This window comes from Salmo trutta, chromosome 3 (genome assembly GCF_901001165.1).
Source record: "Salmo trutta chromosome 3, fSalTru1.1, whole genome shotgun sequence".
Classification (NCBI taxonomy): domain Eukaryota; kingdom Metazoa; phylum Chordata; class Actinopteri; order Salmoniformes; family Salmonidae; genus Salmo; species Salmo trutta.
Genome location: NC_042959.1, coordinates 6,926,985 through 6,942,749, shown reverse-complemented (window position 1 = coordinate 6,942,749; position 15,765 = coordinate 6,926,985). Strand labels below are relative to the sequence as shown.

Genomic DNA, 15,765 nt, shown 5'->3' with positions numbered 1-15,765 from the left:
TGCTAAAATCTATAGAATCAGAATGACTAGAATGGACATTTGCGTTCTGAGGTATGGTTTGAGGGGCTGTGTCTGATCTAGTAATTCTATTTCTATGGTAGAATCTAAATATTCCCTTTATGTAGCAGAGGCTCTACTCCTATATATGTCCTCAGGTCATAACAGAGAGACTGTTCTCCTATTCCCAGGTGATAACAGAGAGACTATTCTCCTATTCCCCAGGTGATAACAGAGAGACTATTCTCCTATTCCCCAGGTGATAACAGAGAGACTATTCTCCTATTCCCCAGGTGATAACAGAGAGACTATTCTCCTATTCCCAGGTGATAACAGAGAGACTATTCTCCTATTCCCCAGGTGATAACAGAGAGACTATTCTCCTATTCCCCAGGTGATAACAGAGAGACTGTTCTCCTATTCCCAGGTGATAACAGAGAGACTATTCTCCTATTCCCCAGGTGATAACAGAGAGACTATTCTCCTATTCCCCAGGTGATAACAGAGAGACTATTCTCCTATTCCCCAGGTGATAACAGAGAGACTATTCTCCTATTCCCCAGGTGATAACAGAGAGACCATTCTCCTATTCCCCAGGTGATAACAGAGAGACTATTCTCCTATTCCCCAGGTGATAACAGAGACACTATTCTCCTATATACTTCCTGACTGCCACCCACCTCCACATAATATTTAATGACCCTAAACCCCACCCTCTCTGTGGATATAACCAACGGGACTGCAGGTTATGAGTCAACAAGTGCATCAGTAATTTATGCATATTTAATTTGGATGGTGCCAAATAAAGATCTAGGCATCTGGATTGACGAAAAGCTATCTTTCAAAAAACATGTTGACAAGTTGATTAAGAAACTAAGAATTCAAATAGTTTTATTCTATAAGAACAGGTCCTGTCTTTTGTTAAATAGCAGAAAACAAACAATTCAGTCAACATTTCTGATGGCTTTAGACTATGGCAATATGAATGTCTATATGAATGCAGCAGCCAATTCACTGAAGTCATTAGATGTAGTTTACCACAGTGCACTAGGCTTGGTTATGGGTATCAGGCTCAGGACATGCATTCTGTATCAGAAACTGGCCCTCTCTGAAGTCTCGTAGAGCAATGCATTGCGCTCTTTTTTTTGTCTAAAAAGCCCTCTTGCATAAACTTTTGCCATACCTTACCTCATTGTTCACCTTCAGACGTTTAAGTTACCAGACCTGAAATCAGGGATGGGTAAACCTGGAGAACCCTTCCTGAGAGAGAGAGAGAGAGAGAGAGAGAGAGAGAGAGAGAGAGAGAGAGAGAGAGAGAGAGAGAGAGAGAGAGAGAGAGAGAGAGAGAGAGAGAGAGAGAGAGAGAGAGAGAGAGAGAGAGAGAGAGAGAGAGAGAGAGAGAGAGAGAGAGAGAGAGAGAGAGAGAGAGAGAGAATATTCCTGTAGGTGCAGAAACTCATATCTAATCATGTATTATCCTGAGGCTGTTTATTCTGGCTGTTTGGCGTTTTTGTTATGACTGTTTATTAGTTGAGTTTTTTTCATAATTGCACCTTGCATATTGTTTTGATACAGCTTTGATAAGGCCATTAACTCCTAGCTGTATATTAAGTTACTACCTACTGTTGGGATTAGCATACTTTGGAAGAAACCTAAACCCGTGGTGCTAAACCAACCAGACTGACTCCTATTCTCTCCTCTCCTTCTGCAGGTATAAACTCTGAGGTGAAGTATTCTCTACTCGAGGACAACAGCGGCCACTTCTCATTAGAAGAGTTCTCTGGTATCCTGCGCCTGGAGAGGTCGCTGGCAGAAAACACTCGGTCGACCTTTGAACTCAAGGTCAAAGCCACCGACAGGGGACTTCCCCAACAACTGTACTCCATTGCCACAGTTACGGTGCATGTTGTTGACCTGAGCGACTACAAGCCGGTATTCTTAAGCCAGGAGTACTCCGCCCACATCCCAGAATCCACCCTGGTAGGGTCAGAGGTCATCAGCGTCTCTGCCCTCACTAGAGACGGGACCGAGACGGAATCCATCGTCTACTCCATCGTCTCCGGCAACGAGGAGGGAAGGTTCTACCTGCACCCGGCAACTGGTAAGGTTCTGTTCTGTCACTTCCAGGAGTTCCATGGGTTAGTAAGGTTCTGTTCCGTCACTTCCAGGAGTTCCATGGGTTAGTAAGGTTCTGTTCCGTCACTTCCAGGAGTTCCATGGGTTAGTAAGGTTCTGTTCCGTCACTTCCAGGAGTTCCATGGGTTAGTAAGGTTCTGTTCCGTCACTTCCAGGAGTTCAATGGGTTAGTAAGGTTCTGTTCTGTCACTTCCAGGAGTTCCATGGGTTAGTAAGGTTCTGTTCCGTCACTTCCAGGAGTTCCATGGGTTAGTAAGGTTCTGTGAGATTCCATAAGATTCCATAATGTTCCATAAAGTTTATTTGAGTTTATTTGGGCAAATGAATATATTTATGAAGCACAATCATTTTGAACCCCACATCAGCAAGAAAGAACTGACAGAAGGCAGAGAAGCCCACTTATAAGGTTGATGGAAAGCTAAAGGGTACAGCAAATACCTGTTCACCTGGTTATGTTGCTGACTGCATTATAGTGCCAGTTTTGGCAGAGTTAGAAGGTCTACTTTCTATTTGATACTCAGAAGTCAGACATCGGAGCAGTATTGCACAGCGAGGCAGAGAAATGATTGAAAGTACATTGTCACTGCTGGTGCACTTTTGATAGACTTTGTAAAGGTCCTGTTGATATACACTACCGGTCAAAAGTTTTATAACACCTACTCATTCCAGGGGTTTTCTTTATTTTTACTATTTTCTACAATGTAGAATAATAGTGAAGACATCACAACTATGAAATAACACAAATGGAATCATGTAGTAACCAAAAAAAGTGTTAAACAAATCCAAATATATTTTATATTTTGAGATTCTTCAAAGTAGCCATCCTTTGCCTTGATGACAACCTTGCACACTCTTGGCATTCTCTCAACCAGCTTCATGAGGTAGTCACCTGGAATGCATTTCAATTCACAGGTGTGCCTTCTTAACAGTTAATTTGTGGAATTTCTTTCCTTCTTAATGCGTTTGAGCCAATCCATTGTGTTGTGACAAGGTAGGGGAGGTATACAGAAGATAGCCCTATTTGGTAAAAGACCAAGTCCATATTATGGCAAGAACAGCTCAAATAAGCAAAGATAAATGACAGTCCGTCATTACTTTAAGACATGAAGGTCAGTCAATATGGAACATTTCAAAAACTTTGAATGTTTCTTCAAGTGCAGTCGCACAAACCATCAAGCGTTATGATGAAACTGGCTCTCATGAGGACCGCCACAGGAAAGGAAGACCCAGAGTTACCTCTGCTGCAGAGGATAAGTTCATTAAAGTTACCAGCCTCAGAAATTGCAGCCCAAATAAATGCTTCACAGAGGTCAAGTAACGGACACATCAACATCAACTGTTCAGGGGAGACTGTGTGAATCAGGCCTTCATGGTCGAATTGCTGCAAAGAAACCACTACTAAAAGACACCAATAATAAGAAGACTTGCTTGGGCCAAGAAACACGAGCAATAGACGTTAGACCGGTGGAAATTTGTCCTTTGGTCTGGAGTCCAAATTGGAGATTTTTGGTTTCAACCGCCGTGTCTTTGTGAGAAAATAGTAAAAATAAAGAAAAACCCTTGAATGAGCAGGTATTCTAAAAAGTTTGACCGGTAGTGTATGCTGTACAGCAATCAGCCACTCTGAATAAGTATAAATTAGTCAGTACTGTATTATACCACCTAGTCTTATATACTGTACCTCGTGACACCACCACAAACGCAGGGAGTTTCTTTTCTCCCTGATTTCTCTTGGTGTCCCTTCATTACAAATCCTCCTTTCTTTGATATACTGTAGCAGGGCAAGAGTCTAATAGAGGTTGGTTGGACTGAGCCTAACCAATGTCTGTATCAGTTGTCAAACCATTCAATAGCCAGGCTTGTCAGCAACTTAATCCACTTGTGTGTACTTCCATCCCAGGAGTAATCATCCCTCCACACAGCTGTTTACTTACCATTCTGTCAAAGTAAGGAAGTCGTTTTTTTTAGTTATGTATTATATGTTTTATCAATGGAGACAGAGGTGGAAGCTTAATGTTATGTATTATAGGTTTTATCAATGGAGACAGACGTGGAAGCTTAGTGTTATGTATTATATGTTTTATCAATGGAGACAGACTTGGAAGCTTAGTGTTATGTATTATATGTTTTATCAATGGAGACAGACGTGGATGCTTAGGGTTATGTATTATATGTTTTATCAATGGAGACAGACTTGGAAGCTTAATGTTATGTATTATATGTTTTATCAATGGAGCAGAGCCCTGCAGTATAACGCAGTACATTGGGTTGTTTTCTTTAGCTAGTCTAACTTCAGTTATTTTTCTCTTTTCTCATTGGAACATCAGCGAAAATCAGATGGCACTTCCAATTGCATATGTAACAGTGTAGGTTCCGTCCCTCTCTTCGCCCCAACCCGGGCTCGAACCAGGGACCCTTGCACACATAAACAACTGACACCCACCGAAGCATCGTTACCCATCGTGCCACAAAAGCCACGGCCCTTGCAACGCAAGGGGAAACCCTACTTCAAGTCAGAGCGAGGGACGTCACTGATTGAAACGCTATTAGCGCGCACCACCGCTAACTAACTAGCCATTTCACATCGGTTACAAAAATGTACTAGCTCAGTTCCAGCATGAGTTCAGGGTTGAAATCAAACAATTCAGGAAGTAAACTGAAATTCCAATTCAATTATTCTCAATGACTTCTCAATAAACTGTAAAAGGGAAGCTATTTTTGGATATTAAATTCAAATCACTTGCTGAAATAACTGACTTTGATTAGAATTGACCCAAACCCTTGCAGATGGTCATGTCTAGATGGGTTACAGCTTTTTATTTTGTATTTTTTTATTTAACCAGGTAGGCTAGTTGAGAACAAGTTCTCAATTACAACTGTGACCTGGCCAAGATAAAACAAAGCAGTTCGACACAAACAACAACAGAGTTACACATGGAATAAACAAAACATACAGTCAATAATACAGTAGAAAAATTCTATATACAGTGTGTGCAAATTTGTATTTTTTTTTATTTTACCTTTATTTAACTGGGCAAGTCAGTTAAGAACTAATTCTTATTTTCAATGACGGCCTAGGAACAGTGGGTTAACTGCCTTGTTCAGGGACAGAGTGACAGATTTGTATCTTGTCAGCTGGGGGAGGTAAGGCAATAAATAGGCCATTTTATCAAATTGATGTCAAAGTCAATTTTTGTTGCATGTTAGTTAACCCTTAACCCTTTTCCTAACCTTAACTACCTCAACAAACAGACAAGGTGAGGGTCTAGAAGTCTTCATCTACCTCTACAAACAGAGAATTGTACCTGTGTGATATTATTGCACATGTTGAAACCTGGTGGGTATTTTAAAGGAATGCAGGTGGCGGTTATGACCGTTGATATGTTGTTATCTTGTCTTATGTTAATGAAGTGTGTAAACCAGACTGGCAGATGACCCAGGAATCCAGGAATGCTCCCTCTCCCCCATTTACAGGTGTCTGTTTCTGCAGCTGAGAGATAGAGAGATGGAGGAAGTGAGAGATAGAGAGATGGAGGAAGTGAGAGACAAAGAGAGGGGATAAGAAGAAGAGGCGGGAGACAGAGAGAGACAGAGAGAGAGAGAGAGAGAGAGAGAGGGGGTGGGAGGGAGTATGAGAGAGAGAAAGAGTTAGAAAACAAGAGAGAGAGAGAGAGAGAGGAGGGGTAGGAGGGAGTTTGACAGAGACAACAATTATTCAATTATTAACGGCAGAAAATTCTCTGGTGTTTGTTTTCAAGTCTGTTTCATATCAGTCATTTTCATATCAGTCCTCATTTCTACATCCTGGTACTGTAGTTATCTTAGGCTGGAACAGATGTATATTTTACAGTCCTCATTTCTCTACATCCTGGTACTGTAGTTATCTTAGGCTGGAACAGATGTATATTTTACAGTCCTCATTTCTCTACATCCTGGTACTATAGGCAGGGAGAACCCAACACCTGTTTGACGACATGTTTGTTTTTGGGAAACAGAAGAAAGACAATCAGATAGCGCTGACAAAAACATATCAGAGTTTTGTTTTTAATAAAAGAGCACCGCAAGATGGAGTTGAATATGTTGTTGCTGTGGTCATCTTTGGAAAATGCTGTAGTTTTTATTTTTATGAAGGCTGAGAACATATACTCAAAACCCACATCTGTCAACTCAGGGCTGTGTTAGTGTGTACAAGACCAAGTTAACACAGCTGTCAACCCAGGGCTGTGTTAGTGTGTACAAGACCAAGTTAACACAGCTGTCAACCCAGGGCTGTGTTAGTGTGTACAAGACCAAGTTAACACAGCCGTCAGTGAAATGAATCCAGTTTGTGTTGTGTGTTTTTCAGGTGTTCTGGCTGTGAATGGCTCTTTAGACTTTGAGCTGTGTCGTGAATACTACCTGTCATTGGAGGGGACGAGAAGCAAGTCGACTCTGAGCGACATCACCATGGTGATTATCAACATCACAGACGTCAATGACAACACGCCCGTGTTCGGACAGGGAGACTACAGAGCTGACGTCTCAGAGGACCTGTCGCCTGGCCATGTGGTGATGCAGGTAGCTGACAATCTCATCTGTCAACTGTCAACTGTCAACTGTCACTTTAGAAACCAGTTATTGCAATACACCATTCATTGTGTTCAACGACAAGTCATTTCCCTGAGGGGACTAATCAAGTTGTTTTGAATTTGGCATTTGGACAGACACACATCTAAGTACTTAGAGAAAATTGCAGTTTGGTTGAGCTAATAATAATCAGACTGATATTCATCCAAGCAGCTCAGTTCAATGAGGCTTACTGTTTCCTCTTCTCTTTGTCCTCTCAACCCCCTCTTCTCTCCCCCCTTATCTCTTCCCTCTTATCTCTTTACTCTTCTCTCCCCCCTTATCTCTTCCCTCTTATCTCTTTCCTCTTCTCTCCCCCTTATCTCTTCCCTCTTATCTCTTTACTCTTCTCTCCCCCCTTATCTCTTCCCTCTTATCTCTTTCCTCTTCTCTCCCCCCTTATCTCTTCCCTCTTATCTCTTTCCTCTTCTCTCCCCCTTATCTCTTCTCTCCCCCTTTCATCTCCTTCCCCCACTCCAAGGTGACAGCCATCGACCTGGATGGGCCATTGAACAACCTTGTCCAGTACTCCATCTCCAGTGGAGACCCTCAGGGGCAGTTCAGCATCGACCCTCGGAGTGGAGAGGTCATAGTCAGGGCTACACTGGACAGAGAGGAGGTGAGGGGAGTTTAGTTTGGGCTTTTATATGGGGAAGGAAACACCTGGAATAAAGTTGAAAAACTGCTCAGAACAGGGTTCCCTGGAGATGCACTGTTGAAGCCCTTTGCTCTCCTAGGAGCTAAGAGAAGGAAGTAGGAGAACCCTGATATCCTGTATCTAACTGGTCTCTCTCCCTGTCCCAGATCACTCACTACGCTCTGACGGTCCAAGCAGCTGATGAGGGAGACCCTCCTCTGTCTACCGCGGTCCAAGTGACCTTGACCGTGTCCGATGTCAACGACAACCCACCTGTCTTCTCCCAGATTAAACACAACCTGGTCCTTCAGGTACCAGCACAGGCCACTTCCCCTTACACACACACACACACTGTTTCCCTCACTCTCCCTCTACATGACCAGCATCCTAACAGCTGGCTGTCCTCAGCTGGCTGTCCTCAGCTGGCTGTCCTCAGCTGGCTCTACACACCATGAGTGGAATGATCGAGAGCTGAAGAACCAATCAGGCGTGTGCTGTGACTTTTGGCTAATTCGTATTCAAGATCATTTACTGATGAGTTACTTGAATAATGAATGTATCTAATTTATTTAATTTGGTTATCCTATCCAAATGAATCTAATAGGGGCACCATTAAGGGTTTTGACATAGACAGACCCTTGAATGAACTCTATCAGGAGTTAACATTAACTGTTATTCCATTCATTCTATATCAACAATAGTCTTAATCAGCAGTCAATTTACTATGTTCTCATTCTGGAACCTTGTCAAGTTCTGGAACCTCGTCAAGTTCTGGAACCTCGTCAAGTTCTGGAACCTTGTCAAGTTCTGGAACCTCGTCAAGTTCTGGAACCTCGTCAAGTTCTGGAACCTCGTCAAGTTCTGGAACTTCAAGAACCCAATGAACTCAATGCCACAAATAATGAATTCAAGGTTTTATTCAGTAGACTAAATAATGAGGTCATTAGCAGATACAATACTGTTATTGAGACTCCACAGGTCAATATAAATTAACTTCCGTACTCAACTCAGGCAAATCCAATATTATATTCACAAGACTTTTGAGGATGAGATGGTCTCATCAATTGAAAGAGAAAATATGAGAGGGCTACATCATCCACATAGGCTTTCACAACCGTGAAACTATAGAGAGCTTCACCAACCAGGAATAGACAATGGGCTAGCCTATCAGTTAACTCAGGGCAGTGGGTAGGAGTACTTCACGGTCGAAGGACTCTCTCCCTCCTGCTCTCTCTCTGTCTGTCTCTTTGTCTCTCTCTCTCATACTCCCTCCTACCCCCCTCTCGGTCTGTCTGTCTGTCTGTCTGTCTGTCTGTCTGTCTGTCTGTCTGTCTGTCTGTCTGTCTGTCTGTCTGTCTGTCTGTCTGTCTGTCTGTCTGTCTGTCTGTCTGTCTGTCTGTCTGTCTGTCTGTCTGTCTGTCTGTCTGTCTGTCTGTCTGTCTGTCTGTCTGCCTCATGTTTCAAGTTATATCAACATGTCATGAGTCTTTCAGTTTGATATATTGTTAGGAAAATGTGTTTAAATGTTCTTGCACCGCTTTCCTTTGTCACAAAGAGTAGAATTCCTGACTCTTCTCCCTTGAAATAGAAATCTGTTGTTGCTCAAAAGCTTGGCTGGTTGTTTCACCAGTAACACATGCAGATCATAAGACAGTCTGCTGACTTGCCGAAGGCGTCTCCTGAGTAAGGTTGAATATTTTCCCGGTGTTTTACAAATGTCCATCACGAGAATAAATCACTTTTCTCCTGGGTAACCCGGTATTTCCCACCAAAACCGGAAGTTTCATCATTAAAAAAAACATAAAGCATATAAATATGTCTGGATTTGATTTGATTAGAGCTTTGATCAGCATGAAAATTCCAACCTGACTCTACCTGAGCCTGATGAGCCATATATTAAATACATTTTATGAGCCCAAGCCCAAAAAAGCCCAAATACAATACATACTAGATGATATAGGCTACTGCACATTACGCACGACAGAAAAACATAAAAACCCATAGATGTGGCTAGCTATATGCTATCTTGGGTAAATAAATGAAGCTCCAGTAGGCTAATCTTTTTGAGTGTGAACTGTATTACTGTACTGTATTGTATAATGCTGTATTATATTACATCGTTTAAACCATGATGAAGCAGAAGCGAACATGTGATTCTGGTGCAGCACATGCGGATTATAAAGTTACATATATAGGCTAGTGAATTGGATTTTAATATTGAAATATAATAGGGCCTATTTGTGTATAATTAGTAGGCTGACGCATATATACCTTTCATAATATTTCCTGTAATGTTATTAGCCTACTTTCTCTCTCTATTGTTGCTTCATTTCTTCCATCGCTTTCAACCATTAAATGAAATACGTTTTGTTGTCCTTATCTTCATCATTCTGATGCCATTCTTGAACGATATAGGACTAGAATTAGACGCAGAAGTCTTTCCATTCTATTGGGCTGGTGTATTTAACATTCAGCAAGAAAGCGCTTGCCTACCTCTTCGAATAGTTTATTGGTATAAGAAATGCTACAAAAATAAATAAAAATAAATAAATGTCCAGCTTTTCCCGCACGGCTCCAAGAGCTAAGGAGCGTTTTTTTGAAGAGGCCAGCGAAGCACAGGCGCTTACGTATCGCGCAAGAGACAGAGGCTATGAGTTTGAGGCTTATTAAGCATAACCCTATATTAATTAGCTAAATATAAGGCTAATACTGCATTGAATTGATTCCCTGAAAAAGGTAGGCTAGGACATCTATATATGGTCTGTACTGTATATCAATCTAGAACAGGATTATCTTTTTGGGATGCAATTTGAATGGAGTTGATGGAGAGTGAAAGACAGAGAGAGAGACAGAGAGAGACAGAGAGACAGAGAGAGAGACAGAGAGAGACTGAGAGAGAGACAGAGAAAGACAGAGAGAGACAGAGAGAGACAGAGAGAGACAGAGAGAGACAGAGAGAGACTGAGTGAGAGACAGAGAGACAGAGAGACAGAGAGACAGAGAGAGACAGAGAGAGACTGAGTGAGAGACAGAGAGACAGAGAGAGACAGAGTGAGAGACAGAGAGACAGAGAGACAGAGAGAGACTGAGTGAGAGACAGAGAGACAGAGAGACAGAGAGAGACAGAGAGACTGAGAGAGAGACTGAGCGAGAGACTGAGCGAGAGACTGAGAGAGACAGAGAGACAGAGAGAGACAGAGAGAGACAGAGAGAAAGAGAGAGGCTGAGAGAGACAGAGAGAGAGACAGAGAGAGAGAGACAGAGACAGAGACAGAGAGAGAGAGAGAGAGAGAGAGAGAGAGAGTGCTCACTTGTGCTCTGATTTAAAGGAACGATATTCGAGTGACAGGTTGTTTTAAAACTGCAGCTGGATAAAAAAATGATATAATCGTTACAATTAAAAAAACAAGGTGACCCCTGAAAGCCAGATTGAGAGGGGTAAATGAGATGCACATTCAGTCTTTATATTACTGTAGCATAGACTATGCTGCAACAAGTGTAGGCCTACCTGTCACAAGTTACCATGATGAGATAATTAATCTACATGCATTGTGAAGTGCTGCTCCATACCGAGATGGGCTGTCTGTCCCCATCCTGAGATGGGCGGTCTGTCCCCACCCTGAGATGGGCTTTCTGTCCCCACCCTGAGATGGGCGGGCTGTCCCCACCCTGAGATGGGCTGTCTGTCCCCACCCTGAGATGGGCGGGCTGTCCCCACCCTGAGATGGGCGGGCTGTCCCCACCCTGAGATGGGCTGTCTGTCCCCACCCTGAGATGGCCTGTCTGTCCCCACCCTGAGATGGCCTGTCTGTCACCACCCTGAGATGGGCTGTCTGTCCCCACCCTGAGATGGCCTGTCTGTCCCCACCCTGAGATGGCCTGTCTGTCACCACCCTGAGATGGGCTGTCTGTCCCCACCCTGAGATGGGCTGTCTGTCCCCACCCTGAGATGGGCTGTCTGTCCCCACCCTGAGATGGGCTGTCCCCACCCTGAGATGGGCTGTCTGTCCCCACCCTGAGCGTTGATTCATCATGCAGAGGCCGTAGAGAAGCCAGATTTAGACAGCCTATAATTTAACAGTTCCATTTCATGCTGTTTATATACAACTTTTATCATAATTTACCGGTTTCTCACAGCTATTTCTCACCGGGAAAAGGGAGTGGTTTTGGGCAGTAAATCTTGGTATCTGGGTCCCCGCCATTCAAGCCTACTCCTGACCTTCTCAGGGCTATTCAACCTTACTCCTAACCTCTCAGGACCATTCAACCTTACTCCTAACCTCTCAGGACCATTCAACCTTACTCCTGACCTTCTCAGGGCTATTCAACCCTACTCCTGACCTTCTCAGGGCTATTCAACCCTACTCATGACCTTCTCAGGGCTATTCAACCCTACTCCTGACCTTCTCAGGGCTATTCAACGCTACTCCTGACCTTCTCAGGGCTATTCAACCCTACTCCTGACCTTCTCAGGGCTATTCAACCCTACTCCTGACCTTCTCAGGGCTATTCAACCCTACTCCTGACCTTCTCAGGGCTATTCAACCCTACTCCTGACCTTCTCAGGACTATTCAACCCTACTCCTAACCTCTCAGGACCATTCAACCCTACTCCTGACCTTCTCAGGGCTATTCAACCCTACTCCTGACCTTCTCAGGGCTATTCAACTCTACTCCTGACCTTCTCAGGGCTATTCAACCCTACTCCTGACCTTCTCAGGGCTATTCAACCCTACTCCTGACCTTCTCAGGGCTATTCAACCCTACTCCTGACCTTCTCAGGGCTATTCAACCCTACTCCTGACCTTCTCAGGGCTATTCAACCCTACTCATGACCTTCTCAGGGCTATTCAACCCTACTCCTGACCTTCTCAGGGCTATTCAACCCTACTCCTGACCTTCTCAGGGCTATTCAACTCTACTCCTGACCTTCTCAGGGCTATTCAGAGTCGTAAAAGGAGAAAGGGAGAGCAGTTTATTGGTCTTGTGATGGCTTGTAACCATAGCTACTGTAAGTAGGGCGCTGTCAATAACAGAACTGTAAATATTGGAATGTGGTACTTTAGGGGATGTCTGTTTCCCAGGCACCTCACCTCAAACTGTGTGTGTGTGTGTGTGTGTGTGTGTGTGTGTGTGTGTGTGTGTGTGTGTGTGTGTGTGTGTGTGTGTGTGTGTGTGTGTGTGTGTGTGTGTGTGTGTGTGTGTGTGTGTGTGTGTGACTTTTCCCAAATCGAATTAAAGGTCCAAGTCGGCTGACATTTTGTTTTTTACACACCATTTACCTCCACTCTTTGTGTCCATCCTCTTTCAGACCAGGGTTCAAATACTATTCAGCATCATTTCTAATATTTCATATGGGCTTGATTGAGTTTACCTGGCTTAATGGACTAAACCGGAAACCCCACCCATCTGGCACTTCAGACAGACTAGAGCAAAGTTCAATATATTTAAGATTTTTAATAGTATTTGAACTTGTATTTGGTGAAAATTCACTATCAATCAATCAAATGTATTTATAAAGCCCTTCTTACATCAGCCGATGTCACAAAGTGCTGTACAGAAACCCAGTCTAAAACCCCAAACAGCAAGCAATGCAGGTGTAGAAGCACAGTGGCTAGGAAAAACTCCCTAGAAAGGCCAAAACCTAGGAAGAAACCTAGAGAGGAACCAGGCTATGAGGGGTGGCCAGTCCTCTTCTGGCTGTGCCGGGTGGAGATTATAACAGAACATGGCCAAGATGTTCAAATGTTCATAGATGACCAGCAGGGTCAGATAATAATAATCAGAGTGGTTGTAGAGGGTGCAACAGGTCAGCACCTCAGGAGTAAATGTCAGTTGGCTTTTCATAGCCGATCATTCAGAGTATCTCTACCGCTCCTGCTGTCTATAGAGAGTTGAAAACAGCAGGTCTGGGACAGGTAGCACGTCCGGTGAACAGGTCAGGGTTCCATAGCCGCAGGCAGAACAGTTGAAACTGGAGCAGCAGCACGACCAGGTGGACTGGGGACAGCAAGGAGTCATCAGGCCAGGTAGTCCTGAGGCATGGTCCTGGGGCTCAGTTCCTCTGAGAGAGAAAGAAAGAAAAAGATAGAGAGAGAGAATCAGAGAGAGCATACTTAAATTCACACAGGACACCGAATAAGACAGGAGAAATACTCCAGATATAACAGACTGACCCTAGCCCCCCGACACATAAACTACTGCAACATAAATACTGGAGGCTGAGACAGGAGAAATACTCCAGATATAAGAGACTGATCCTAGCCCCCCGACACATAAACTACTATGTACTATTGTGTAAAAATGATGCTGAATATAATAAACTACATTCATCAATCTGACTCCATTATTATGTGACTAAACGCAACAGGCCCTGTGGATCTAGAGACTCTAGTCAAGGCCTTCCTTCCATCACCACTTAGTAGTGTGGCTATAATGAATATGGGTCTATCTTGTACCAATTATTAAGGGACTCGATTGTTCTTACTTTTTAACTCTGCATTGTTGATTAAAGTGCTCGTAACTAAGCATTTCATGGGCAAGTGTAAACCTGTTGTATTCGGCACATGTGACAGATAACATTTGAGTTGAGATACAAATAGCTAACCCTGGCGGCCAATGTTCTAGCATTAATGTATTGAGGCAAGTAGATCAGGGATGTCAAGGTGGAACCCAGACATATGCAGTGTGTATAATGTATATAACAACTACCAATAGACCTGCTAAATTATGAGCCTATAGTCATTCAAAGACTTACTGTGTGAAACGAGGAATGCATTTACCCAATTAAACTAATAGGATTTATTCGTAATGAAAGAATGAAACACTCAAACAATGACATGAAACACATGACACATTACAGAATACACTGAGTAAATGGCTCTCGACTAAATAAGACTTAACGTGGTTACACATGTCTGATACACACAGGAACCCGCTAACAAGTTCTCAAAATATGAGCAAATTCACTGTCCTTTTAACCAAATTCAAGCAGGAAGTCACCCCCAACCTGAATTAACATTTCGTAGCACTTTGCTAGTAAAAACAACAGACAGGAACAACACATCCAGATTCTAATCTAATCAACTCAATTTAAATAATAGAAGCCCACCTCTGTGTCACTCCTCTTTGAACTACCTGCCGTCCGACGAACAGAATAACACCGTCTCTCTGTAATAATAAATCCATAGCACTTACAGTACAATGAATCATATCAAAATTCATAGCTATTTATGAACTCTTGAAACAATTCAAAATACGACAATTGAATTCACATTTAATGTTGTCAGTGACCCCAGGACTTCCGTGGGAACATCTCACCCCAGAGACTGCAACGGTGTGAGATGCAAATGTACATCCATCCATCCAGACAATGCCATATTGAATCAACACGTCACCTATCTCTGCCAACAGGGCTCTCTGTGTCAGTGACCTGTTCCAGCAGTCCCAGCTGAAATGGAATGACCTGAGGAGAAAGGGGGGATACCTAGTCAGTTGCATAACTGAATGCATTCAACTGAAATATGTCTTCCTCATTTAACCCATCCCCTCTGAATCAGACAGGTGCGGGGGGGCTGCCATAATCAACATCCACGTCTTCGGTGCCCAGTGGGTTAACTGCCTTGCTCAGGGGCAGAACGACCGATTTTTACCTTGTCAGCTTGGGGATTCGATCCAGCAACCTTTTGGTTACTGGCCCAACGCTCTAACCCCTAGGCTACCTAGAAGGCTAGGTTTCCTGAAACCTGTGCTTGTTCTGCCAAATTGTAACACATTACCAAATTGTAACACATTGATGTGAGCTCATCTGCGTTCATGTGCCGAATACAACAGGTGTAGACGAGCTCATACCAGCACTCAGTCAAGCACTGTAGCATTCATTCCAGGTGGAAACTTCCTGCACTCACTGGAAACTTTTTACATTTTTCAAGATAAGATCACGATAAGCACGTTTTTTGCAATGTAGTAAAATCATTAGGGGCTGTCTTGGTTTAGGCCCTTGTGGAACGAGGTGTCATGGACGGCTTGACCTAGTTTGTATGATAACATGACTACACAACTAACGATGGTACCGTATGTTCCTTGTCAGGAGGGCGAGCCCATCGGTAGCAGCATCCTCCAGCTGGTGGTCACAGACAGAGACACCCCTCAGAATGGACCTCCCTTCACTTTCCACATCGCGTCTGGGAACGAGGACCGCCACTTCCACGTGGACCAGGGAGGTCTGTTGTCCATCTCTGCCCCTCTGAAGAAGAAGATCATCCCACAGCACCTACTGAAAATACAGGTAACGAATATTCCTGTAATAAAACGGATCCCTGCAGGCAAAACATATTTACCTGGTTGTAATCTGTTTGTCTGACGTCTATACGTGCCCACTGGTTATTTGG

The 15,765-nt window shown here is 43.4% G+C and overlaps 1 protein-coding gene across 1 annotated transcript in view; it reads left to right on the top strand.

The window, feature by feature from the left end:
- Positions 1-15,765, top strand: part of LOC115167276 (protocadherin Fat 2) — a 78,520-nt gene that overhangs the window by 44,377 nt on the left and 18,378 nt on the right. The window contains exons 17-21 of the mRNA XM_029721532.1: positions 1,709-2,098; positions 6,479-6,690; positions 7,220-7,357; positions 7,543-7,686; positions 15,465-15,662. Of these exons, the coding sequence (XP_029577392.1) occupies positions 1,709-2,098; positions 6,479-6,690; positions 7,220-7,357; positions 7,543-7,686; positions 15,465-15,662 (1,082 nt within the window). The remainder of the gene's footprint in view (positions 1-1,708; positions 2,099-6,478; positions 6,691-7,219; positions 7,358-7,542; positions 7,687-15,464; positions 15,663-15,765) is intronic.